The sequence below is a fragment of the Dipteris shenzhenensis genome, chromosome 7 (assembly GCF_047967505.1).
Source record: "Dipteris shenzhenensis isolate YYH24624 ecotype China chromosome 7, Dip_SZ_1.0, whole genome shotgun sequence".
NCBI lineage: Eukaryota > Viridiplantae > Streptophyta > Polypodiopsida > Gleicheniales > Dipteridaceae > Dipteris > Dipteris shenzhenensis.
Window position 1 is genome coordinate 469,598 of NC_141602.1, and position 27,841 is coordinate 497,438.

General features: G+C 44.1%; 1 protein-coding gene across 3 annotated transcripts; it reads left to right on the forward strand.

Moving 5' to 3' along the window:
• Positions 1-373: 373 nt before the first annotated feature.
• On the forward strand, positions 374-27,337 carry LOC147899779 (uncharacterized). Of its 3 annotated transcripts, XM_087377402.1 has the most exons (7): positions 374-588; positions 17,745-17,937; positions 18,132-18,218; positions 24,898-25,200; positions 25,350-25,539; positions 25,655-26,388; positions 26,473-27,337. In XM_087377402.1, exons 1-7 carry the CDS (start codon positions 536-538, stop codon positions 27,058-27,060), a joined length of 2,148 nt encoding a protein of 715 aa, XP_087233528.1. In that variant the 5' UTR covers positions 374-535; the 3' UTR covers positions 27,061-27,337. The 3 variants fall into 3 exon arrangements, with proteins under 3 accessions (XP_087233528.1, XP_087233526.1, XP_087233529.1); XM_087377400.1 differs by having other exon boundaries at positions 25,655-27,337; XM_087377403.1 differs by lacking the exons at positions 374-588; positions 17,745-17,937 and having other exon boundaries at positions 18,137-18,218; positions 24,872-25,200; positions 25,655-27,337.
• Positions 27,338-27,841: the final 504 nt, after the last annotated feature.

A 27,841-nucleotide genomic window follows, 5' to 3' on the forward strand; every position in this document is an offset into this window, starting at 1 on the left:
GGGCCGCCACCCTAGAAAGCAGGTAGCTCTACCACTGGGCAACCCGCGGGCTTCCACATCTCAAAAGTTTTTTGTAGTTAGTGTGGACATGTTATGTGGAAGGTCTCACATCCTGGGCACATGGAAGGTTCAAGCACAAAAGCCAGTCGGATGAGTATCACAGATGCTCGATTGATGCAAACGGACTGCAAAGTTAGGGAAGGCCCGCAAGAGGGGTCATGTAGAACTAGACAATCGGATTGCATGTAGAACTCCAATGGGAGACCTCTCATGTGCCCAACCGATCTAATCAATAACTATTACTCGGTGACTTATTAGCTCCACTTCCAAGATCCTGCCTGCTCAATTCTCTATACAAGAAGACATCCAGCTGTGTAAACAACGTCACTGCGGGGATACTACAGAAGCTGACACTCGCGTTATTCCCAGGCAGAAGTTGTGGACGGGAAGGTAGCTCCTCAAAGTGCCCCTGGATCTTTCTTGGAATGCGGAGGACCAGCGCTTTTGATCGAATTGTTCTTGGGAGCTTGCCGCCATGAGAGGAAAGGGATTCATTTCGGAGGGCGATGTGGCTCTCTTACTCCGGAGGTAGCTGTTTATTCGTTTTCTTTGTGAAGGGCTCGGCTAATACGGTTTGAGCTTCAACAGTTGCTTCTAAGCGTTTCGATATGTATTTTCTTTTACCCCGTAACTCTATAGAAGCTGACCCAAAATCTGAACGACGACTGTAATTATCAGTCCTGGCTCCTGTGTCTACGGCAAGTCAAAATGCTTTGGCAGACATAAACCAAGACATCCTGAGGTGTTAAACGACTTCCATTCACCATCTTATAGCGATTGCATGGAGTCACCTACGGATAATTGGTTGATTTATTGAGTTTCAAAATAGGTGACAAGAAAGCTAGGCTAAGAGCTAAGACTGTCACAATGCGAAAGTTATCTGTAGACTTGATCAAAATAACTCACAGAACACTTAAGTTATGCCAAAAGCGTAGATTTCGTGGTATTTACTCCAGCAGTTTTGCGGCCCAAAGATTTTATCATCACGATTTCTCATGCCATAATGGAAAGCCCTAGAAATGCAGTCCAATAGTGTAAAGCCCAGGTCTTAGGCATCTCACCACAACATTCGTCAGGGAGATCCCCCTCTCTGCCTATTTCTCTTCAAGCTGTTCGTCTCTGTGGGTGGCTGCTCACTGTTCCTTCTCATCCTCTTCCTTTCCCTCCTTTACCTGTTTATTTCCTCTATCACCCCCTACTCATACAGATTCCCTCTTGAGGCATGCCGTATGTTTTAAAGGAGCGTTAATGTGGCTTTTATTTTCCTTCAATGGGGGGGACTCGGGAGGCATTCACACAACAAACTTTAGTTGCAAGCCCTTTGTTGGCCCCCCCTTCTTTTCGTATAATTTTGGGACACATAGCATTACAGCTGTCAAGAATGCACCAGAAACCCCCTCTTGGCTGCTTTTCTTTTCCTCGTTTGTACATTTTTCCTTCTCTTTTTCTTTCAATGTAAGATAGAAAACAACATTGTATGATCGTTTGTTGGAGCTTTGCTCAGGAGGATTCCACAACGCAGTTGCTCTAAAGCCCCTTACTGAGAGTGAACAAATTGTAGAAGCTTGTAGCCTGGGTGGCCGCCTTATGGATTTGGAAATCAAAACACGATGCTAAGAGCAGACATTTTTTGGGATGAACGTTTTCTATGTTCAGCTTAACTTAGCAGCACATCCCAAAGAGAATTGCTGTGTAGGAGCCAACACTTACCGACGAGAAGTGCCACATTATCTTGTAGAAGGTCAGTAGTGTGAGGGAACTTATGTACCTCTAGCACCATGTTAGAACTCGCACTGGAAAATAAATCGTTCGCAAGATCACAAAATGTTATCTCAATGTGCTCATTAAGCAGTAAAGAATCAGGTTACGAGGAAACAATAAACAAATCTCATATAAAACTGTGGTAACATGTAGAAAATACTGCTACAAATTGTAGCAAGGGTAGCAAATCCAAGGTAAGCTAGCTCAAATGGTGAAGCCTGAAGACACATGAACCAAACAAAGATAGGGTTACAGTGTTCACCTGAAACATTTTTGGTAACCAATACAAAAACCTTAAACTTCAAAATTTACAAGGTTTTTTTCAAGATTTTGCAGGGTTTTCACCAAAATATTACTAAAATGGCCTCAAAATTACAAATTTACAAACCACTCTCTCCCAAAATTTTAAGGTTTTTTTCTGAATTTAACAATTCACTTGACATAAAACCTCGGTTTTTGGTGAACACTGTAGGGTTATCAGAATTGTTTCGTGAAACATGTTTTGTAGATAATAGAATCATGTCTTAATTTTGATAGGCGTTTCGCTTAGAAGCGTGCTCTATTTATACATGTAAAATACATGGACTCTCTCTCTCTCTCTCTCCCCAAAAAAAAAAGAAAAAAGAAAAAGAAAAAAAGAATACAAAGCCTAGGGACTCGAGTCCCTGAGGATGAAGATATGAATATAGAAGGGTTATTTCTGAATAAGACTTTGGCACTGGCTGATACGTTTGCAGAGACTGAGATTTTCATAGCACTAGAAACCTAGGAGCATATGAAGGCAACGAGACACCAACCCTAAAAGACATCAATTTGGAATAGGAAAAATTACGAAGGAGGGAGATGTTCTGGCAGTATAACATGCTATATCAAGATAGGCTGGGACAATGCAGGAGGAGATTGTGGAGGCAGACCCAAACAAACAGTACATGTGGCTGGAAATCAGGAAAGGGATGGAAAAAATCTTCCTCTACGGCTTGCTACTGTTGCACTCCCACAATCCCCAATTTACATGAAAAATGGACATATATCTAGTGCAGGCCCCTTCATGCATTTGAGCAAGGACATAGGAAACTGAGTCTGGATGGAAGAACTCGACACAGAAGAAAAAATGAAAAGCCTGCAAAGAGTCTCAAAAGGCACGGGAGGGAAACACTTGCTCATCCTCTGTGAATGTGTCAGCTTGAAGATGTGCAATAGGAGCAAGACATTTGACAGCACAAATGGCTTCGCATGCAGAACCCACATGGGCTTCAAGTGTGGTTGATTACTTCATAATTGACCCACATGCAGCCTATTTATTTAACGAGAATTGGGATTGGTGATAAAGTGTTTGAATCAATCCGCATGGCAATTTCCCTCTCCATCCGCAGCGTAACTCAAGACGAGATAGCCACTGAGACTATGACATCCCCTCTACTAGAACAAATGCCATGTGTATCAAAACCATTTTGTTGGTTTGCCACTCTTGTGCGAACCCCTTTATTATTGCCTTGTTCATTACTATTGTGAGCATCTCTCTTGTTTTCTGTCACCTCATTTTAACATCTTTGCCTTGGGGATCCGGTGCCTTGCCATTGGCTAGTTTCTTTAGTCCATTTTTTATGTCCTCAATCGACATGATACCTCAAGCTTTGATAGAAAGTGACTTTGTTACCTTGTCATCTTCCCAGTCTCTCTCGTAGAGGCTCTTGATAAATGCTATCATGTCTTCCCATTTTGCCCCTCCTTTCTCGGATTTTTTTATATGGAGTTTTTTAAGAATTGTCTTGGGTCCCTCTTGAGCTGTTCCTACCTCTCCTGTTGTATACCTTGCAAGAATCTCCTATCTTTTTTTGGGAGGGGTATTTGCTTTCCCTTGCTGGTTTTCTTCTGCTATTGCTGAGCAACTGTTACAGAGCATTGATCAAAAGAAAGATGTGTTAGAAATTACCCAACAGAGGGTACGCACAGCGGAAGACTGATAGTAATGCCCAGGAGCTCACACAGTGTGGTGTGTGGGGTGTGGAATCACAAACTTCTTTACTTAATGTGCATAATATAGATGTGCAGACTCATCAATAGACAATGAACCAGCCAGATATAGAAACCACCAAAATATATATTTCTGTCCAAAACTATGGACACAATACAAAATAGATAGATCCAGAGTCCCACCAATGGTGTGGTCCTCTGATCTAACCACAAGGTCCTTCTCCAATCTGCTGGCTATCTCTAGACTCGAGCCGGCGTGCTCCACCTCGAGCGTCTGTAGACTTTCCGTCCAGAACGATCCTCTCCACCTTACTGTCTGGAAACCAGCCTAGGTGGGCTGCCACTCAAGCTCAGTCTGCAGCTCCTTCAGGGTCACCTTCACCTTCTGTGTATAGGCCCAAGGCTTGCCTTCTTGCTGCTCCTGTTTGCTGTCAGAGGGCTGCTCCAGAGAATGTGATCACAACACCTTGCTGCCCTAGAAGACAGCCAAGGTCCAGCCTCTAGGAACTGAGTCTGCAGCTCACCTTCAACTCTCCTTCACCCCCAGTGTGAGGCCCAAGGGAGTGGCTCTTGGCTGCTCCTGTCTACTCCTGCTTTTGCTGAACTGTTGGATAGACTTTCCGTCCAGTGTGTTCTTCTCCACCTTACTGCCTGTGAATCAGCCTAGGTGGGCAGCCCCTGCCAAGCTTTGTCTGCAGCACACAGGTCCCCTTGGTCCTCCTGAATGTAGGCCCCAAGATAGCTGTTCCACTGCTCCAACCTGCTTGTGAATAGCTGCTCCAGAAGATATGATGATCTCAGCACCTTGCTGCCCTAGAAGACAGCCAAGGTCCAGCCTCTCCCTAGAGCTAAGTCTGCAGCACCTGTTGCACTCTCTCACCTCCTGTAGATAGGCCCAGAGAGTAGGCTTTCTGCTGCTCCTTTCTGCCCTGGAACTGCTGGCTGCTGGATAGACTTTCCGTCCAGTGGAGAAGATCCAGTGTGTTCTTCTCCGCCTTACTGCCTGTAAATCAGCCTAGGTGGGCAGCCCCTGCCAAGCTTTGTCTGCAGCACACAGGTCCCTGTTCCACTGCTCCAACCTGCTTGTGAATGGCTGCTCCAAAAGGTATGATGATCTCAGCACCTTGCTGCCCTAGAAGACAGCCAAGGTCCAGCCTCTTCCTGGCTAAGTTTGCAGCACTTGTTGCACTCTCTCACCTCTTGTAGATAGGCCGAGAGAGTAGGCTCCCTGCAGCTCCTTTCTGCCCTGGAACTGCTGGCTGCTGGATGATTTGTGAGGCATCAAGCCTCTCCTTTTATAGGCCCTAAGGCCTGCTGTAGAAAACCGACCAGCCAGCTTCATACTGGCCGGCCAGTCTGCTGCTGGTCCAGCCCTTTAAGGGCTCACAACCCGGGGCTTTTGGCCCCCCACTTCTAGGGCCTTTGGCCCTCCAATCTAGGCAAGGGCCCAGCCCTATATAAGCCTGCGTGGCCAACCTGTGTGGGCTATAAATATGCCCCCCAGGGTCAGTCCCTTGCAGCCCTCCTTGCTGCTGCTTCTGGACACCTGGGTGCCCACTCTCCAGCCCTAAACCAGGGCCTCCAAACAGTCCCAAAACCTGCTCCACATCTGCGCTTATCCATCCTGCACATCCTGCCATCATTGCGCCTCTGCCAGGCTCTTCTCAAGCAGTGTACAGAGCCGTACACCCTGCAGATGTCAGTGCCATGTGATCACCTCCTATTCTGGGTCCCTTGTGCTGGCTACTGCTTCACCTTTTGGTGATGCAGATCCATCCTAGCTCTGGGTACTTTCCATGGTCTTTGATGAACCAACATTGCACTGAGGCGGTACAGTCCGTTCTCTTCAACTCCTTGAGCCACCATCTGTCCATTTGCTTTGGATGTCACGGTGACCTTGCCATCTTGAAAGAGAACTGCCATGTTGTTTTTGTCCATCTGACTTACAGACAGTAAGTTCTTGCAAAGGTTGGGTACATAAAGTACTCCAAAGATATCCTTCTCCTCATCCGCGGTTGTAATGAAAGGAATGCTACCGATGCCCTTCACACGACACGTCCGGCTATCCCCGACAGAAACTTTGGAATCCGGGTGTGTACTTTCCATGGTTTTGAACCAAGTCTTTCTGTTAGACATGTGCTTTGAAGCACCGCTGTCAACATACCAACCCTCTTTTCCTTCACTGACTGCATATGCTGAACAATGTTCATTGATTAAAAACAACTGTCCAGTCATCACATTGGCAGAATCATTCTTAGGCTCTTCTTTGTTCCTGGCTTCTCTCTTCCGCTTTCGATCCGCCTTCTTCTTTCGGCATTCTTTGGTGGAGTGGCCAAGCTTTTCACAGTAATAGCACTTCATTTTCTTCTTTCGGTCAGCGTCCTCTAACTTCTTGAACTCCTTTGGCTTGTCTTTTCCAGGCTTGTCTTTGGCCACTAATGCCTTCTCGTCGGTTTGCATAAAGAGTTTCTCTCGAGCTCTCTGAAGCAGGAGTGGGCCAAGCTCCTCAAAGGTGATTGGCTTAGTCCGTGACCCGCAGTGACCGTAGTCACAAAACTTTTAAAACTCCGTGGCAACTTGTGGAGTGTGAGCAACGCCAATTGATTCAAGTCCACCTTCTGACCAACCGCTGCAAGCTGGTCCTGCATGACTTTCACCTTTGTCAGATGGTCATGCACACTATCACCCTCATTCATATCAAGATTATAAAGCTGATGCTGAAGAGTAATGATACGGGCTGTATTATCGGTTTCATACAGCTCCTTTAGTATGGCCCACACCTCTGAAGACATCTCTGCCAACTGGATATGAGGAATCACAGCATCTGCTGTCGTGCCAATTAGCATTGCTAAGGCTTGAGCATCCCTCTCCTCCCATGCACTGAGTTCATCCGCATCTGCTTCAACTAAAACTTCACCTCTTTTGTCCACAATTTCCTCCGGCTTCTCCTCGGTCCCAATCACTATCTTCCACAGCTTCCGTGCCAACAAATGGCTTTGGATCTTGACTTTCCAGATTGGATAGTTCGTCCCATCGAGCTTTCCAGCTTCACCAAAATTGGGAATAAATGAAGAAGGAAGATGACTGGAGAAGGAGGAAGGACGAGCAGTGGGTGTAGAGGCTTCTGAACACTGATCCATATCGGTGAATAGCAAACTGAAAAACTGAAGCAAAAAAAGATGTACTGAGCTCCCGTGCTAGCCTGAGCTGAAAACAGAATCGCCTTTCTGCCAAGGGACTCCTTCCTTCAGAGAGTGCTTTGATGAAGAAGAGTTGAGAGCCTATGGCTTTGATACCATGTTTTAAAAAAATAATAATAATAAAAAATCAAGAGGGAATGAATCACTCAAACCTCCACCCAAGATCTCTCCAATGTGAAGATCCACGCTTTTCGAAAATGCAAATGTGTGCAATGCGTGCAGAATTTGAATGCCGATTGGCCCTCCAATGGGGAAGAGCGCCCTCGTGAGAGTACTTGTTTCTTTTTCGACCTACATGCAAGGTGGGAGAGAGATGACGGATGAATGCAATGTGGTAGAAAGAATGCTACGTGAGATTCACAATGAAAGGGTGATACCCTTTCATTAATGTCCCTTGAGATCACTCAAGTTCCATCTTCCCATTTACACCTACCCTTAGCCTATGACCCATGCACCTACCATTCAATGCACTCTAATGCACCCTTTCCCTTTCCTATTGCCCCTAGGACCTAGACACGTGTGTGCACATCTTTATTAATAATCATTGGCCAATGTTACATAGTTTTGGCGGTACTATTTACACCACTTGATCTATCATAAATACAAACATATAACCGCACCATCAAATTGGCGCCTAACAATAATAAAGTTCTAATGACTATTAATTAACTAAATAATCATTTCTCTTGTCATGACACTCCCTCCTACTTGAATGAGCAGAAGTCCTCTTCTGGATTATTGCTTGTCTCTTCCTCTTATGTGCACTTTCTCTTGTTACTTCTGCCATTGCATCGCCTCTTTGTAATCTGCGAGTATCTGTGGAAAATCTGTAAAGAACTCTTCTTCCATCCATTGTGCATCACTAGCTGGCTGGTTTTTAAACTTCAGTAAATACATATATCTCTTCTTTCCACGAGTACTCTTCTCTTTATGGTATACGATCTGTTCCGGAGTAAGAACTTCAGTCCCATCTTCAAGTTCGGGTTCTTCTTGCTGCTGAGTATCCAAAAACGCAGAAGTATCGCCACGGTATCTCTTCAAATTGCTCACATGAAAGATGTTCTTCATACGCCAGTGGGCTGGTAACTTCAGCTCATACGCTCTGGATCCTTCTTCTGGATATAAAGCTGCTGAAATCTGAAATGGACCATAAAACTTCGGTGCTAGCTTGACATGTTTGGTACTTCCTCTCACTGACTTGATTCTTCTTTTATCAATCTTCAATAAAACCCAATCATCCTCCTTGTAATAAACTTCTTTTCTTTTTTTATTGGCTGCCTTGGATTGTTGAACTTGGGCCTTCTTAATATGTTCTTTTACCTGCTCAATAACCTGTGACATATCCTCAGCAAACTGGTCAGCAGCAAAAATTCGCTCCCCCAAGTGTGTTATTGGAGTGGGTAAACATTGCCCATAGATGACTTCAAATGGGGCTTTCTTGGTGGAAGTATGTACAGTGTTATTATAAGCAAACTCTAACATGGGTAAGAACTCTGGCCACCTTCTAGGTTGGTCATGGACATAAGCTCGAAGTAAAGTAATTATGGTTTGATTGGCATTCTCACTTTGTCCATCTCCTTGAGGATGGAAGGCTGTAGTAAATTTCAGTTTGGTTCCGAGATTCTCTAATAGAGCTGTCCAAAAGTTGCTAATGAAACGGCCATCATTATCGGATACAATGGATTTTGGTAACCCATGTAACCTGAAGATTTCCCTAATGAATAACCTTGCTGTTTCAGGAGCAGACAACTCTTTTTTACAGGGAATAAAATGAGCTTGTTTACTTAGCCTATCTATAACAGTGAAAATCTGCTCAAACTGACCAACCTTGGGGAAACCAGACACAAAATCCATTGTAATGTGTTCCCACCTTTCCGAAGGAATAGGCAAAGGCTGCAAAAGACCAGCAGTCTTACTTGTGTCAGATTTAATGTGCTGACATACGTCACATTGTTGAACAAAGGTCGAAACTTCTTTGCGAAGTTTAGGCCAATGGAAGTATCTCTCAATATTGTCAATGGTTCCTCTAATACCTCTATGTCCAGAATATGGACTCGCATGTAACTCACTCATGACTAGATACCGAAATGTTTTGGGTACACATATGGCACGTCCCAAAAATAAGTATCCATCCACGATGGAATAAGCCTCTAAATCCCCAACCTCATTACGTTGAATCTTCCCATAAATGTCAGCGAAGTCCTCATCTAAAGGATAAGCTTCAACCATTGCTCCTAATGATTTCTCCTTAATCACAGAAACGTGATTAACTTGGGGCCGTCTACTCAAAGCATCAGCTACTAAATTCTCCTTTCCCGGCTGATATTCGATATTTGGTTGCCCAAAATATATTCAGCCCATTTGATTTGTCTTGAAGAGACAATGGGTTGAGAGAACAAGTGCTTGATACTTTGATGGTCAGTCTTAATCTTGAAAGCAGAACCATATAAATAATGCTTCCATAACTTTAGAGCATGAATGACCGCCAATAACTCCTTCTCATACGTGATATATTTCAATTCAGCCCCTTGAAGTTTTCTACTCTCATAAGCAATGGGATGCCCTCCTTGCATCAACACTGCCCCAATCGAGGTACCACTAGCATCCGTACATACAACAAAGAACTCTTTGTCCATGTCCGGAAGTGTTAACACTGGTGCAGTCACTAATGTTCTCTTAAGCTCCTCAAAAGCTACTTGGTGAACCTCTCCCCACTCATACAAGGAATGCTTCTTCAACAAATCTGTTAGTGGGGAAGCAAGACGTGCAAAATTCTTAATGAATCTGCGATAATAACTACACATCCCTAGGAAGGATCTCAGCTCATGTAAGTTTTTGGGTAATGGCCATTCAATTATGGCCTTGACCTTTTTAGGGTCAACCCGAATTCCCTCGGCAGACACAATGTGTCCCAAATACTCTATTTCTGTCTTGAAGAACTCACTCTTCTTGATATTTAGGAACAATCGATCCTTCCTTAGGAGCTCCATCACCTTAGCAAGGTGATCCTTATGCTCTTCCTCATTCTGGCTGAACACTAAAATGTCATCAAAAAAGACTATGACAAATTTTCCCAAGTAGGGTCGCAAAACCCTTCTCATCAGCCTACTAAAAGTGGCTGGAGCATTAGTTAGGCCAAAAGGCATGACCAAAAACTCATAATGTCCAGTGAGAGTGCGAAAAGCTGTCTTATGTTCATGCCCAGCTTTCATACGAAGTTGATGATAACCAGATTTCAAATCCAATTTGCTAAAAACTTTAGCACCTTTAAGCATATCCAATAAATCATCCACTCTTGGAATCGGATACCGGTTCTTAATCGTAAGTTTATTCAAAGCACGGTAATCTATACACATACGATATGATTCATCCTTCTTCTTAACCAATAATACAGGTGCTCCAAATGGAGAACTGCTTGGTCGAATCAGGCCTTTTTGCAACAGATCTTCAATTTGTTTTTCTACCTCCTCCATTTCTATCCTGTTCATCCTATATGGGGCTCTACATGGAGGGGAAGCTCCTGGCTCTAAGTCTATGGCATGATCATCTTCTCTCTCCATGGGCAATTCGAATGAGTCATCTCTTGAAAATCGATCCTCATAAGCTCTAAGGAACTCATTTCTCTTCCAATCTTCTTTTGAGATATGAAGATCTCGTGAATCCCGTATATACACAAGATTACAATCTACCCCTCTTTTTACCAATCTTTTGGCTTGGGTAGGAGTAATCAATGGAATTGTATACACGTCCCGATCTCCTACGATCCTTATGTTTTCATCCTTATGTACAAAGCAACAATGATGAGTATGAGGATGAATAGCAGGGTTAAAATCATACCGCCATGGTTTACCTAGTATCATGTCAACGTCTTGTAAAGGGGCTACTAGAAAATCCCTTCGATCTCTATATTTTTGTATACGAAAAGGAATATTTCGTACTATGGATGTGTCTTCTTCATTGTGTCCCCTAAAAGCTCCTGAAAGCGACATGTTTTTTATAGGTTCTGGTTTAAGATGGAGTAATTTTGCCAATCTATCACTTACTAAGTCATAATTACATCCATCATCTAGGAGAACCACTATTCTCTGTCCATTCACGAATCCATACACCTTAAAAAGATCATGAGGCCCAAAGGTATTGGCTGAATGGACAGCATTCACTATTGGCTCAATAGTCACAGTAGATTTCGAGGGTGACAAGGTAGAAGCCTCACCCTCCTGCTTGGATGCCTTGGCTTTCCCTTTTACTGAATTCGTCTTGGCAATCTTAGCCAAGAGAACGGGACACTTATGCCATACGTGCCCTGGCTTATGTTTCTTACAACCGAAACATTTTCCTTCCTTAATCAACTTCCTCTTCTCTTCGTCAGTCATAGAAGGAAATGGCACCCATCCAGGACGTGATTGGCTATTCACATTCCTTACAAGAGCTTTACCCTTCCCTTTATTATTCTTAAACCGGTTTGGTTTCCTAAAAGTGGGTATATTATTGGTCTTAGATGATGACCCATACTCCTTATTGAAGGGTTTACGAGGATTCAATTTTCTCTCGGCTATTTCAGCCAGCTTAGTGAGGTCCTTAAGCGTGGTCGGGTTAAACATTTCAACCTCGTACCTTACTTTTGGGCTTAAAGCTGCTAAATACTTCTTTCTCCTATCTTCCTCACTCTTTTCGGGTAACTCTAGAGAGAGTTTCCAAAATCTGGCTGTAAAATCTGCATTACTCTCATTATCGAACTGCCTAAACCTCTCCCAACGAAAGGTTAGGTTCTCTTCATGCCTCGGTGGCATGAAAGTGGTTTTTAGTTGCTCCACAAATTTAGCCCATTCATGAATAGGCTCTTTTCCTGTTTGTGACAAGGACCACCACATTAGAGCATCCTTCTGCAGATGCAATGTGGCAAGAGCAAGCTTCTCTTGCTCGGTCTTGTCTTGATGGGCAAAGTATAGCGAATCCAATTGAGGATTTTGTCAGCCTCCCTTGCCCCATCATATTTGGGGAACTCAATTCTCTCTCGCGGTTGGAATTTGGACCTCTTAGAAGGGTTACTCAACTCTTCATCCCCGAAGTTTAAAGTCCTCTTAGTCCCTAATCTTGTCATAATGGACTGCTCAATCATATTGCTAAGCTGGAAAACCAGCTTATCAACAGGAGTCTCCTCTCTTCCTCTTGCACTTGGATTAGAATCCATGTGTATTGGGTTTTGAGTTAAAGGCGTGAACTCATCACCTTGTTCTTGGCTGGTCTCATTTCTTCTTTCATTACGAAAGGAGAACTCCCTATCAGTAGGTTCTTGAAGGAGAGACTGCTGTAAATCTATTTGTGGGTTATCATACTCAAGATGTGTATAACTCTCACCTAATCCATCCTCTTCAAGAGGGGGTGAAGGTGTTCTTTCTCTCTCTCCTTGGGGTAATGGAGGAAAAGGAATAAGTTCATTGTTATATGTCCCTTCCCCTTCCATTCTTTCCTTTTATTAATACAAGAGAGAAAATGTCTTGCTGTAATTTCAAAAAAGAAGGTTTATTTTACAGCAAACTTCAAGTGTTGTAGAGGTGGTGGTACTTATCCGACTCCCGCTTCGTTTGTGTTGAGAAAACACTTAAAATGACCTCCTTTCCCTTCTCTTTGAAGCTTTTCTTCTTGTATTTCTGCTGTAAACTGGTACGCTCCGTTTGGGCTACTTGTTTTGAGCGGATTGGAGCTGTAGATACCGTTATAGGGGTTACTTGATGGGTGGATCACTCCCTTAAAATCTTATTCCGATCCGACTTCCGGCTGGGTAGAACGGATATCCCTTTTTCTCACGGTTTAAGGGTACATTCACATGGGGGGGGGGGGGGGGTGGCAAAACAGAACACCCCATTCGCCATTCGCCGTTGAAGGCCAAAATTTTCAGAAAAACCCCCTTGTCTCAGAACCTCGAGATCGGTCGATCGTGATCCTTTTCCGCCAACCTCTCTTGCGACTTCCGTCGTTCACAACTGTCGCCCTCTTCTCGTCCCGCTCGTGGATCGTCGCCGCTTTGATACCAAATGTGAAGATCCACGCTTTTCGAAAATGCAAATGTGTGCAATGCATGCAGAATTTGAATGCCGATTGGCCCTCCAATGGGGAAGAGCGCCCTCGTGAGAGTACTTGTTTCTTTTTCGACCTACATGCAAGGTGGGAGAGAGATGACGGATGAATGCAATGTGGTAGAAAGAATGCTACGTGAGATTCACAATGAAAGGGTGATACCCTTTCATTAATGTCCCTTGAGATCACTCAAGTTCCATCTTCCCATTTACACCTACCCTTAGCCTATGACCCATGCACCTACCATTCAATGCACTCTAATGCACCCTTTCCCTTTCCTATTGCCCCTAGGACCTAGACACGTGTGTGCACATCTTTATTAATAATCATTGGCCAATGTTACATAGTTTTGGCGGTACTATTTACACCGCTTGATCTATCATAAATACAAACATATAACCGCACCATCAAATTGGCGCCTAACAATAATAAAGTTCTAATGACTATTAATTAACTAAATAATCATTTCTCTTGTCATGACATCCAACTCTTACACACACTCAACTCAGATAGATGATCACAAATGCAACAAACACTCACTCAGAAATAAATATGGACGGAGAGAGAGAGAGAGTATATTCATCCACCAGATGGTGGGCAGAAAAATAGCTCCAAGGGAGCAGTACAAAACACAGCAGAATGCTAGAGAAAACTGATGGACTCTCTCTCTCACAACCTGCTCCAGATCTGAGTGCTAAACACAGCCTTGGAGAGGGGCTTTCAGTCTTGCACTGGATGCTGGAATGAATGGAGGAGTGGGCCTTTTATAGGCACTGCCCAGGCCCCTTGAGTTGACCGACCAGCAGGGTCGGTACCTTGTCTGGTGGCCGACCACATGGGCCCTAGAAAACCGACCAGGGTTGGCCCTGGTCGGTGGCCCTGGTTGGGCCGACTTGGCCTGCCACAGGCCCCTATATAAGGGTGCCCTGTGCAGCCAGTCTGCGCTGCTGCAGGAGCCTCCATGTGAGGCCTAAAGCCCTGTTTTACCTGCTGTTGCAGGCTGCAACCAGCCCGTGTGCTGGTTGTCTATGATGCCGACCTGAGTCTCTCTCTCTCCAGCCCTCATTTATCCATCCTGCACATTGTGTGATCATTGCGCCTCTGCCAGGCTCTTCTCCAGCAGTGTACAGAGCTGTACACCCTGCAGATGTCAGCGCCATGTGATCGCCTCCTATTTTGGGTCCCTTATGGTGGCTACTGCTTCGCCTTTTGCTGCTGCAGATCCATCCTAGCTCTGGTTACTTTCCATGGTCTTTGATGTGAGGTGCTGCCCATGTGGCAGCCCCCTCTCTTTCTTCTCTCTTGGGCACATCCTGCCCTAGGTCTCCCTTCCCCATGCTCTCCTCATTTGGGGGCTTATAGATGGGAAGGTGACCATTCCAACACCCCCTCTCACCGACACATCCAGGCCCAATGCCAATCCCCCACGCTCTCCTCATTTGGGGGCTTACAGATGGGGAGGTGACCATTCCAACAAGATGGCTGTAGCTACGACTGATTCTATGTTGGACGATTGGTCTTCGTGTATAGCCCACCAATTGGAACTGTCTAGGTGATTTTGTATCCTTGGGAGTAGTGCCGTGGACACTCCTTCCACTAGTTTGGATAATTACATGTTGTGGCATGAAGTTTGAAAGGGTTACTTCGTTTGTAAATTTCAGTTTCATTCAGAGATTTAAAGGTTTTAAGTTTATGAACCTGAGATTATCTTTCTTTATCAATATTTTTCCTACGTTTATGTTTGTTTGCTCAACTCTTGTTCCTCTCTTGTAAGATACTTGTTGATCATAAGATGAGGGTGCCAGAGAACTAAATTAGGTGTAAGTGTAACTTGTGGAGCACAAAAATCTAGAATATTGTATCCATAAATTAAGCATCTATACGATTGTTAAACTATAATCTTGTATATTTGGCTTTCTAACCCCATAATCTTCATCCAATATGATATTACTTGTTCTTGTCAAGCATTGAGAGTCCTTATCTCAAATGTCATGCTCCAAAAACGTAAGCTATGTAGCAGGTCTACGCTTCCGTGGATGCCATTTTTTATATTTTCTCTCATTTGTTATTATTATGTTGTGTACATGTTACCAATCAACTTATGAGAAATTTGTGCAAGTTTAGTTCATTTGGGACACTAAGTCCAATTAGTCAACGTATGACTCCTAGGACTATTAGTCCCAACCTTAGTACTAGGGTTAGTCATAATGAGTTTGTACTTCATGTCATTATTTTTTCTGCAATAATGTGTGCTTGTTCCTGTTGTTCTTTCGATAGGACTTCACACACTAACCGGCCATCTTCATGAGTAAAATCATGTGCATAGGTAATCATCAATTTCAATGTCATCCCTTTTCAATCATGCTCCAGTTACACCATCTTTGCTTTTGTGGGGTAGCCACAATCGTTTGTACTGTACTCAACATGTCACGACGGTGATGGTAATCATCAATTTCAATGTTGTCCCTTTTCAATCATGCTCCAGTTACACCATGTTGCTTTTGTCGGGTAGCCACAATTGTTTGTACTGTGCTCAACATGTCACGACAGGTGATGGGACGTCAGAAGAGGGCATGAGGTGGATTTTACGAGAGTGGATTTAGAAGGCTGTGAGTTATTTGTGAATTACTGATCATTTACTGTCAGCATGTTGTATGAAAGTGAGATGCTTTACACAGCTGCAAGGTCTCCGCCTGTACCCACTAGGGTTTTAAAACCCTTTAGTTAGTTACTAACAGCTTCTTATTGGGCCTTGGAGGTGAGCCTTGACGTGATAGTTAGTGAACTTGACTTAACAAGGACAACGTGAGATCACTTGGCTCGATTCTAAAATAGTGCCGCTCATATGCACATTGTAGAACACATCAAGACCTAACTGTTGTTAAAAGTTTTGGATTAATCCCAATTTTCTAGTGTAAGTTATGAGCTCAGCAAATGTTGGAAAATGGAGCAAGGGTTTGAGAGAACACAAAGCGGGAGCAAGATTTATGCTACACACAATGAGAGATTACATAAATAGGTTTTCTTCTTTGCTTGTGTTCGATCCATCACTATTTTTGCTTTTTATTGGTGTCCTTCATTGGATAAGTTTATATAGACTGTTAACGGATTGAATATATTTTTTATTATTTAGATAACAACTACAAATCGACACAATCGTTCTGTAAGTTTCATAAATTTAAATACATAGTGATTAAACGATCAGTGGTGTATTACATACTATATATATTTGATCTAAACAAATTCTCTACGTGTTTTGTATGTTAATACTTAAATTAATTGTAAAGGACAATGTTGATGTATCATGTGTATTTTTATGCTTACATGGTTGATTTCAAATGCTTAATTTGTTGTCAACTCCTTTTTCTTTTTGATGCGGCAGTCGTAGTGGAGAAGATGGTTACATAATTGAGCGAAAGTATATAAGAAAAGATAGTATTTTGACTATCAATAATTATTCTTTATATATAAAATAACGTCAATTTGTTGGTGGTAAGTTGTTCTTTGAATTTTCAGATAATGATTATGTGGTAACGACAAAATCTTGAAGACAAAACCCTATAATGGACCCTAACTAGGTCCATTCTAGGGTTATGTCAAACACTAATTGTGGTTAGGGGGAAGAACCTTATAAAGGAAAAAAGGGGCCCTAACCCTTATTACATTGGCGACCGCCTTAGAGGTTAATATTTCTAACACCCCCCTGCAGTGACAATCTCATAATGTACAAGGAATAATGTCCATCACCAAACGGATATTAGTTTAAAGCTTTGCGAAAAGCCTCAAACCTTTCACAAGGTAGAGCTTTGGTGAAAAGATTTGCCACATTTTGATGTGTAGGGCCAAAGACCAAGCTGATCTCTCCTACATGTAGCCGCTCCTTGACATAGTGATAATGTAGCTCTATGTGTTTTGTACGTTCATAAAACACAGGATTCTTTGCCACTGCAATTGCACTCTGACTTTCAGTGACATTTGCCTCCAACGATGCATGTTGGTCTGCCAGAAAAGATCTCAACCAGACACATTCCACTGTGGTTGTGAAAGCTGCCCTGTACTTAGCTTCACATGATGAGGTAGCAACCGTTGATTGTCTTTTGCTCAGCCAAGAAATGCATGAGTGTCCGAGGTAGAAACAATTACTAGTGGTTGACTGCATAGTGTCAAAGTCACCAGCCCAATTTAAATCCTTGTAGGGGAAAAACAGCAAACCAAGAGAGCGAGTACCTTGCCGGTATCTGAAAATATGCTTCACATTTGGCTGCTGGATCAGCCTCTCTGAAATGAAATCAGGCAATCGAATCTGCTTGTGTCCGGCCTTCTTTCAAATTTGGTGAACTTTGGTGCAGCATGTGGCGTGCATGCTGAGTGTTCTTTCTTGCAGTTCTTTACTTTGTGCACACCCCAAGCTGATCTGTGTGAGTCAGCAATCTGCATTATACTATATTTTCATGATGAGGGGGACATATCCATGGATTCCACAAAGTCTGTTTAGTGGGCTTGTAAGGTTGAATACTTCATATCTGGTCCTTGGGAGGTATTCATATCACCAATTTTGGAGAGCTTTCCCATCTACCCACAGATTCTGTGGGCATTGCTTACAAACTTAATTTTATAGTTTTTAAATTGCAATTTTTATCGGTACCTTATTCTTCGTGTATTGTCATGCAGGTACACTGCAAGTACGCTGCTTGCTTTGCTACAAGAAATAGCAAATTGTGGCGCCAGTAAATTGAATTGGAATAGTCTAGTGAAAAGCTCTACTACAGGTATAAAGAATGCAAGGGAATATCAAGCTCTCTGGCGGCATCTTGCATATCGTACAAGCATCGCAGATAGTTTTGATGACGAGACTGAGCCTTTGGTATGATTCTGTGACAGGAGACAGAATACATTGGGGTGCCAGCTAGTTTTTTAACTTCTGCTTTGTATTTCATGATGCTCGTTTTATCTCAGCGTGGACAATAAACGTTCATTTGATTGACGATGACAGAGGAGATTGACTACTTATTATTATACATTGGAGGGATTGGAGGTTCACATTGAATATATGTGCAGGAGGATGACAGTGACCTTGAATTCGAAGTTGAGCCATTGCCAGGGGTTAGTCCTGAGGTTGCTGCTGATGTAGCTGCTTGTGTGAAGGTAAGGTTCAGTTATCATTTGGATTTTGGGAATGTCAGGTTAAAATTGGCGTAGTTACAGTCTACTAAGATCCTTTTTACAGATGGAATCTTTTCTATCAATAGCCTGATGTGTAAGTTGTCCTATCAGCTAGATTTAGATGCTCGTTTGGGAGAGACTAAAATGTAATCGTTTAGACTTCACAAGCAGCTGTATCTTGAATGAAGAGCTTTTGGACTACTTTTTGATTAGCCTTCTCCTTTAGTGCTAGCCTTCCTTATGGCTGCTCTGCACTTCACCTCCGGCGTGCCGACAAAAACTCAGTACGAAGACTTTGTATAAATGGATGCTCAAGTATGTGTGGGTATGTGGATTTGTATGTATGAGAGCATATTTTTATACTATGGTCTACACCCACTGTTGGGCGCTGATGACGTCAGTGGGGATGTCATAGATGTCATAGTAGCTAGTCCTTGCTATGCGTGATGGAGTTTATGGTTTTCAACCTTATGAGTGACTATCATGAGATTGAAACTGCACTATGTTGTGTTTTAGACGATGAGTTTGGGAATGTTCCTGGATTCATTGAGGTATTATATGATGTGTAAGTTGTGTAATGCATCATGACGTGATGGAGCAGGTCCTTCCTCGATGGAGTTTTCTGTGCTGTGTCTCACGAGGTTCTTGTGTACAATTTGGCAATGCTATGTACATGATTAACACTGACCAGTGAAGTTTTTGATAAGCCAAATTAGAAGAGACTCAGGGGATAAGGTACTACTGTTTTTTGAGGAATGCCTAACATTTTTAACTGTACAAACCTTTGAGGAGCAATTACAAGAAATATTTAATTGGAGAGTGATCTCACTGTGTTGTTAAATGGCTATGAGGGAACGCTGTTTCCATCCCTAGGGACAGGATAAGAAGCTTGCCTTTTCTAGGACAATGGCTTGGATTGTCTACATCATGGGAAGGGCTGACTGGCAATTTTCCCGCGGAATACTGTTTTCAGAATGGCAATAGCCAGTCTGATGTTAAGCCCTGCCTGCCACAGTGATGCTGCTGTTGGAAGTATGCAAAGTTTTTCTGTCGTTCTAGTGGACATACCCTCGAGTTGGGTCAGAAGCCCTCTCCTTTAATTACCCTGCGATCAAGAAGTTAATTAATAACCCTGCCTGCCGCATTACTTGCTCAAAGGTATTCAAATTGATTTGTCTGGGCTGCATGGATGCCCCCCATCAGGCCAGTAGCCTTTTGACTCTGAAGGTTTCTTCTGCTGCAACTGACTTGTCTGGGCTGCACGGATGCCTTCCAGTCGGGCCAGCAGAGTTTTGAATTTAACTCTGCTCTGCTGTTAGGCACCTATGGCTTGCTGGATTCTGAGCTCTCTTACATGAAAAATTTCTGGAACACATAGTGGGAGAAGGCATTTCTGCAGACTTGCACTATGTGATCCTCAGGCTTCACGGTGCACTTGTAGTGTAATATCCCTCAGATCTGTCCCCGTGGACTCTCTCCTTCCCAAAGGATGCTGCTGGTACACCTCCCCCATGTCCTCCTCTTATGGGGGCTCATAGGTGGGGAGGTGATCACTAAAATCCCAACAACTTTGTGTTTTCATTTCCATGGTTCGTGCATGTTGATTCTTAAGTTTGGTGAGAGAGGCAAGTGCACCAGCTATCCTTTGTGGAAGGTGAAGATACCAAAAGCCACCTAGTGGCAAGGAGGATTTGGGAGGTGACGACTGGAATGGAGGCCAAGCTAGAGACATCACCATTGGCAAGGACTCGATGTGCGCAGGTCAAGATGAGATGGAGCAGTGGGAAGACATGGATGCCATGACACTTTTCACGATTATTTGTCAAGAAGAGATTTGGTGCTTGGGATGCATCTTAAAGGAAGCTGGTGCTATGAGTCACTCTCTGACGTGCCTTTCTTTGAACAACTTGGGTCTCCTCTAATCGGATTGTGCAGCACGTGGACATGCTGGACTGCCACGTCAGCAGCTAGTGCAGCAGATGCCATGCAGGCAGCCATGTCAGCGTGCGGACTGCCACGCAAGAGCAGGTGCAGGCCACAATGATGCCGGTGTTGACTGCCACATCATCCTCTCTTCACTACTTTACTTCATAGTGTTGTAGTGAGGGATTCTTCCCTTCATACAGTTAACTGTATTCAGCGCTCTTGAAGAGAGCGCAATAGGGCTGCTCGAGAGGTGAAAAAGGAACACGATTGGGAGGCTTGAGAACCAAGGAACTCTGGGACCGCGAAGCTCAAGAGGCCAAGGAGCTTAGGGAACATACCGTTCACGAAGAGGAGGAGAACGGGACCGGCATCTCTTCAGTTCTCTACTCTGACCATCGGGGGAGGAAAAGAAGAGACTCCCACCGCCAATCAAGCCTTGTTTTCCGGGGAAGCTGAACTTCCCGCGGTACGATGGTAAGCAAGAACCCTTAGTGTTGGCTTCATGGCTCAATTAGTTCGAAGGTTTTTTTTCAGTGATGCCTACAAATGACGAGTGGTGCATCCTAGCATCCATGCACCTTTACAAGTGAGGCGGTCACCTAGTGGCTCAAGTGGGCAGGAGGACCAATATGATGCAACCAAGAGACCTCTTTACAAATGGATGGGATTCGTGAAAGACCTTCGATCACGGTTCCTGCCACCCGAGTACGTGGACAAGCTTTAGAGTCAGCTCTACGAGCTACGCAAGGGGGACACCGAGACGGTGAATCATTATGCCAACAAATTCACTCAGGTGTTCTTATAGTTGCAGTTGGAGGAAAGTTAGAAGCTGAGCAAGTTCCTTCATGGGCTGCGTTCAGACATTCAATGGTACGTACGTAGTTTTCGACCACGAGAGACTATGAGTGTGCATACAAGCTTGCTCAAAACTTTGAGGTCATGCACAAGGGTCAAGGACCCAAACAAGTAAATAGTAAGAAGCCCCTGGATTCCGCTGCCCTTGATGGTGGGAAGAAGTCCAGCAATGGGCAACGGAAGAAAAACTGGACGGCAAATAATAGCAATGGCCATGGAGGGTACTTGGATGGAACAACGTGAGCTACCTATGCCAAGGAAAACTGCTGCTTCTTTTGCCATGAGTAGGGGCACAAGAAGCAGGATTTCCCGCATTTTAGGAAGCTTTAGGCAGATGGGGCCATGCAAGGTGATTCTTCTACAGGTTTGATTTCGGCCAAGACTACCTCAATGGTTCTAGAGGAGATCGAAGATCAGTTGGAGGGGGAATCTTAATAGTTTCCCACGATGTTGTAGCTCTACGGTCAAATCGGTTGCCGGAAAGTCCTTATTCTCGCAGATTTAGGGAGTTCCAAGAACATCATTTCTACCAAAGCAACTCAGCGAGCCATGTTGCCTCTCACCTCCTAAGATACCATAGCCCTGAATGGGGCATTCACTGGACAGCAAGTGGAGAGCAACATGATGGCTGTAGCAGTCACTTTGCAGCCACATGTTGCTGTCCACCTGCTGTCTTGGCTATGGTATCTCAGGGGGTGAGAGGCAACCTGGCTTGCTAAGAGGCTTTGGTAGAAATGATGTCCTCAAAACTCCTTGAATCTGCATGAATAAGGGCTTTTTGGCTGTAGAACTGGAACATTGTGAAATTGTTGAGATTCCCCCTCGTGCTAATCTGCAATCTCCTCTATAACCACTGAGGTGAGTCAAAGCTATAGAAGAACCACCTGATGAGGCTCCATCTACGTGAAGCTTCTTAAAATACGGGCAATCCTGCTTCTTGTGCCCCTAGGGCCTACTCATGGCAAAAGAAGTAGCGGTTTTCCTTGGCATAGGTAGCTCGGGTTGTTGCATCCAAGTACCTCCATGGCCGTTGCTGTCCTTTGCCATCTAGTTTTTCTTCTGTTGCCCATTGCCGGATTTCTTCCCACCATCAAGAGCAGAGGAATCCAGGGGCTTCTTATGCTTCTTGCGATCGACTTGTTTGGGTCCTTGACCCTCGTGTATGAGCTCAAAGTTTTGAGCAAGTTCGTATGCACATTCATAGTCTCATGGCCGAAAACTACTGACGTGCGTACCACTAGATGTCTAAATGCAGCCCATGAAGGAGATCAGCTTTTTTTTTTTTTTTTTCCATGAAAAAGACTTCTATTAAGTAAGAACAAAAACCCATGAAGGAGATCAGCTTTTGACTTTCCTCCAGCTGCAATTATACGAACACTTGAGTGAATTTGTTGGCATAATGATTCATCGTCTTTATGTCCCCCTGGCGTAGCCCGTAGAACTGACTCTGAAGATTGTCCAGGTACTGGGGTGGCAAGAACCTTGATCAAAGGTCTTTCACATGAATTTCGTCCATCTGTAAAGAGGTGTCGCCTTGTCTGCACCATAGTGGTCCTTATGCCATTTGAGCCACTAGGTGACCACCTCGACTGTAAGATGCATTGATGCTAGGATGCACTGCTCTTTGTCATTCGTAGGCGTCACTGAAAAATAACTTTCGAACTGATTGAGCCATGAAGTCAACACTAAGGGTTCTTGCTTACCATCATACCGCGTGAAGTTGAGCTTCCTCGAAAAAGAAGGCTTGATTGGCGGTGGGAGTCTCTCGTTTTCCTTCCCTGATGGTCTTAGTAGAGAAATGAGGAGATGCCAGTCCCGTTCTTCCTTCTATTCGCAATTGGTGCCTTCCCTGAGCTCCTTGGCCTCATGAGCCTCAAGTCCCGGAGTTCCTTGGCTTCTCGAGTCTCCCGATCGAGTTGCTCTTTCGCCTCCCGAGCTGCCTTGTCGTGCTCTCTGGCGGCCTGCTCATGATCTTCCCGCATTTTCTGAAGCTGGGTCATGCGGTGAACATAGCCTCAGACTGTTTGTTGCTGCATCTGCATCATAGTCTGCAACATGGCTGTCATGGCAGACATGGTAGGGGTTGGGAATGATCCCTCTTCCCTTTCTGTCTTGTACTGCTCACTAGTGCTCATGGTGTCCTTATTGGATCTTGTTTGGACCATAAAACAGTGGAGCTGTCCCTAAACTGACCCTCCTTATCTCAGGAAAGAAAAATGAAGCTCTGATACCAATGTAGCAGGGAGATAGACTGACTCACTCTCTTTCCTGCTCAATGCCAACTGAACTGCTAGAATGATGTACTAAATACACAAGTGATGCTGTGGATGTGAGTGAGAGAATCAGAGGGAGAGAATATAGCGGGCCTTTGAGGAGGGAAAATAATATATAAGCAATGTCTGGCCCAGAAGGCTGAATACAACTGTATGAAGGGAAGAATCTCTCACTACAAAACTGTAAAGGAAAGTACTGAAGGGAGGAGGTGAATCCTCACTGCTGATCCCTGTAGGCCAAGGGCCACCCTGGTGGTCTGCTGCTGGGGCTCTTTGCTGCTACTGCTAGGGCTGGGTAAAGAATGAGGGCCAAGGGGCTGCCTTTTATAGGCCCCCTTGGGCTCTGAAGATAGCCAACCATGCTGCCGCTGCACCGACTGGGTGAAGGCTGCACCGACCCTGTCTGCTGATGTGGCCGTCAGCGCTGATGCTGACATCATCGCCTCCTGTGCCTGCACCTGCTCCTGCATATACTCCTGCGTGGCTGTGCCTGCGCTGATGTGGCTGTCTGTGTGGCATCTGCTGCGCTGGCTGCTGATGTGGCAGTCCAGCATGTCCACGTGCTGTGGATGGCCGTGACAGTCACCAATGCTGTGATCTTGTGCACTCAGATGTGGATGGGCCTATGAACAGTGAGTCGTTCACTTTCTAGCAGCATTATGTGTTCCCTGGCCACTTTTGAAATGATTGACCATCAGATTTGTATACTTGGCTGAGTCTGGACGTTTTTCTCTCTCTATCCTTCACTCAGACGTGGATGGGCCTATAAACAGTGAGTCATTTACTTTTTAGCAGCATTATGTGTTCCCTAGCCAGTTTTGAGATGATTGACCAGCAAATTTGTATACTTGGCTGAGTCTGGATGTCTATCCTTCATCTGTAACTTAGCATGGACCTCCTGATGGGCATAATTTTAGCTCATATTGCTCAGTAGCATCTTCCAAGTCAGTCGGTGCAGTTCATGGAATTAAGGATAGGTTATTCTCGTGTGGCCTGGAAGGGAATACCTTTAGGCAATGGCAGAAACGTACTCACAGATATTCACTTCCTTCTATCTTTGCAGTTCATACTAGTAAGTATGATCTGTGCCTACTTTTGGTTCTGATTATTAAGGTCCTTGGAGTCTTATGTTTGAGTCATTGTGAGTGGGCTCACTGAAATCAAAGTGTTTGGAGTAAGCTGAACCTTTGAAACATGCACAAGCCATGCAAGCAAAAATGCATCATGGCAACCTCAACTATATATTCCTTTATGGCTGACGTGTGTATACTTGATGCAAGGCATGTGTGCATGATATTGGCTCCGCAACCCTGAGCGTGGTTGCATTTTCTCATCTAGACACATGGGTGCATACATACACAGTTTTGAAGTTCATGCATGCCTAAATAGCTTTGAAGTATTATTTGTGGAACTATTTTAGATAGATTTGTGGAATGGGCTCTTCTGGCTTGCCTGTGTCCAGTTTTTTTTCACTCAAAAAAAATTTCTGCAAAGGATTCCTTTATTTCCTTTGAGGTGCATATCGTGTAAGTTAATGTCCTAGCACAAATTTTGTAATGTTAACATTGGTGTTCACTGCAGGCGTTTTTAAAATTTTGTTTGGGCAGGTTTTGGCTGCAATGGGAACTTCAGGAAATCCTGCATCAAAGAATCCAGAAGCTTGTTTTGCAATTGACATACCAAATTCCTCAAGTGGTTGGGAAGTCAAAGGCAATGGACAGACTTCTAATGTTGTCATTCAAGGTGTGACTGCCTCTGAGATGCAGCCTGTAAGAAAAAAGAGAAAACTTTGGACCCCAGAGGAGGATCAAGAACTTATTGCAGCAGTAGAGAAGTGCGGGGAAGGGAATTGGGCAACTATTTTGAAAGGTGCCTTCAAGCATGACCGCACTGCTGCACAGCTGTCACAGGTATTTCACTAGTTATCCCACATCAATAGGATTGATGTTTCCATTAGAAATCTGTGCAAAAGAGTCTGTTGGAAAACTTGATTGCAGTTGTGCAAACTTAGCACGACATCTTAGTAATAACACGTGTATTTTGTTGTCGATTTCCAAAGAGATGGGCCTTAATAAGAAAACGACGAGAAGTTCAGACGAGCCAAAGCAATGTGATCGAGGGTCAGATGAATGCTACCGGAAATAGCACTGGTGGAACCCAGCAGACGGTGGCAACTGGTGTATTAGTGCCTACAACAGAAGGACAAAGAACTTCCGTACTAACGGTTTCAAGTACAGGCCCAGCATTAGGTGAGAATATCAGTTTTGATGGTGGTAAGTTACAAATTGCAGCATGATATAATTATGTCATTGACAAATTCTTTCTTTCTTTGTTTTTATCCTGCATTTCTTTCACTGGCAACAGCAATCAGCAACATCTGCTCAACGCCTGCAGCAGCATCAAGCAGTTCTCCATTTCTCACTCTGCAGGATCAGAATTGCACTCGCAGTGTGAATATGTCAAGCACATCTTCTCTCCCACCGTTGGCTGGAAAGAGTCGTCCTCAAGTAAAAAGAGCAGGGGTCTCTGGATCACAACAGGGACGATTGATTGGACCTAGTGCTGCCATGATGGGTGCTTTGGCTGCACAGGCTACTTCTGCAGGGGGAATTGAAATCCGACAGGCCAAATCAGTCCCATCAGCTTCTATTTCCTTGCCTATTGTCAGTTCTGGTTCTGGGAGATATAATGTTTCATCTGGAATGAGAAATAGCTCAGTCAGTTCTGTGGGACGTGGAAGCTTAAAATCCTCCACGGGGCCAGATCCCATGGTACAGGCAGCAGCTGTTGCAGCAGGGGCTCGCATAGCTCCAGCTTCTGCCGCGGCTTCACTATTAAAAGCGGCTCAGTTGGGAAATGTTGTCCACATTGGACCTGGTGGAGTATCAATGGGAAAGACGGGGATTCCAAGTCAGTCAGGCAGCAGTACAGTAACAAGTACTATGAAAACTGGCTCTGGTGCTGGATCACGCACGTCAGTTGGAACACTCGTGCATTATATCCGCACAGGGACTAGTTCACCCTCTCCATCGTTGCTCTTAAATAGCCAGAGAGCACCTCAAACAAAAAATCATACGACTAGGACCAGTCCTGCTCAGGTAACACATCCTGCACGATCATGTGCTGCAACTCTGCCAACTACTGTTAACAATGGGCCTGCTATTGTGTCATTGACATCACAGGTGCCACACCCTCCAGCTTCTACGTCAATGTTTGCAATGAAATCCAAATCAAAGATACTGCCTTCCTTACTGGGTGATAGCTGTGGTAATGCCACCACAGATGCTCTGGGGAAGCCCACAGCACCTGGAGATGGCAGTGGTGCGTCACCCTCTGATGGGATACCAAAGATCCCAGCCCAGGAGTCTGCCTCATCAGAGAATCTTTTGGCATCAGTGTTGAACGACTCAACCAACTTGAGTTTTGAAAACCTACCTGAAAGCAAACCTAATGGGCAGGCTACAGGCACTGTGAGTGAGCCATCATCACTCGTGTCTACGGAAAGCAACAGGGATGCCACCCCAGTCATTTCGCAGATCGTCTCATCTTCTCTGGTTAAAGCTGCTACTGAAATGGCTGCTTTGGTTGTCCCGGTATCTTTCAGCACCTCATTAGAAGCTGATAATGGAGACAATTGTGCATCCATTGCACCAAGTGCCTCTGAAGTATCTCAAGTGGATATGGTAGAAGAATTGAAACCCTTAAAAGTCAGCTCCAGTCCATCAGTGCACAGCAAAAAGTTTGAAGGCTCTAAAAGTCAAGAAAACTGACTAATGAGCTTAAAAGTGTATATTGTATCACTGTGGAATACGGACTGAAAACCTGTAGTTTGCTTTGTCTGGACTTTTACCTTATTGCAAGTAGATCATGCCATAGTCAGGTTTATGTGCGTGCGTCCTGTTTCTTTGATCCATGTGTTGCAAAAAGGGGCACAAGTATGCGCATACTTCTTCCATTACATGTGTTACCTGAATGGCCCAACGTTTTTTTGTGGGACTAAAATTTTTTGTCCATAATTTTGTGAAAAGCTTAGCAATTTGAACAGCAATTACTCACCTCTTTTTCCATGGAAAATTGATGTTATCTTTTCAAGGTGATCAAAGAAGTTCTCGCATGTCACATTGTATAATTTTTCCGAACTTTATGTTACCTTCGCATTGCCCTTTGTGCAAATTGATCATCTTTGCTTCTAATTTTAGCAAGAATATGCAACTTATCCTGGTGATATTAAAGGGTTTCTTGTTGACCCAGATACCCCAGATTTCTCAAAATGTTTGGAAGATATTGGCGTCAATATTTGTAATTGGTATCAAATGGCATTTATTTTCAAAGACCTTAGATGATTGATGTATTATTGACATTTTATCACTCATGGAGGCACATATCATAGTTAGTTTGACATGTGCTTCATCATACAAGATGATGGTTTCTTGGTAACAAGAAAGTCATGAAAATATGAGATGTGCACTAGGGGTTATGGTGGGCATTTCTATTAATCTATGTTTTTAAGAGCAAATCATGATTTGAGAACCTCAAATTTAGAGGCACTTT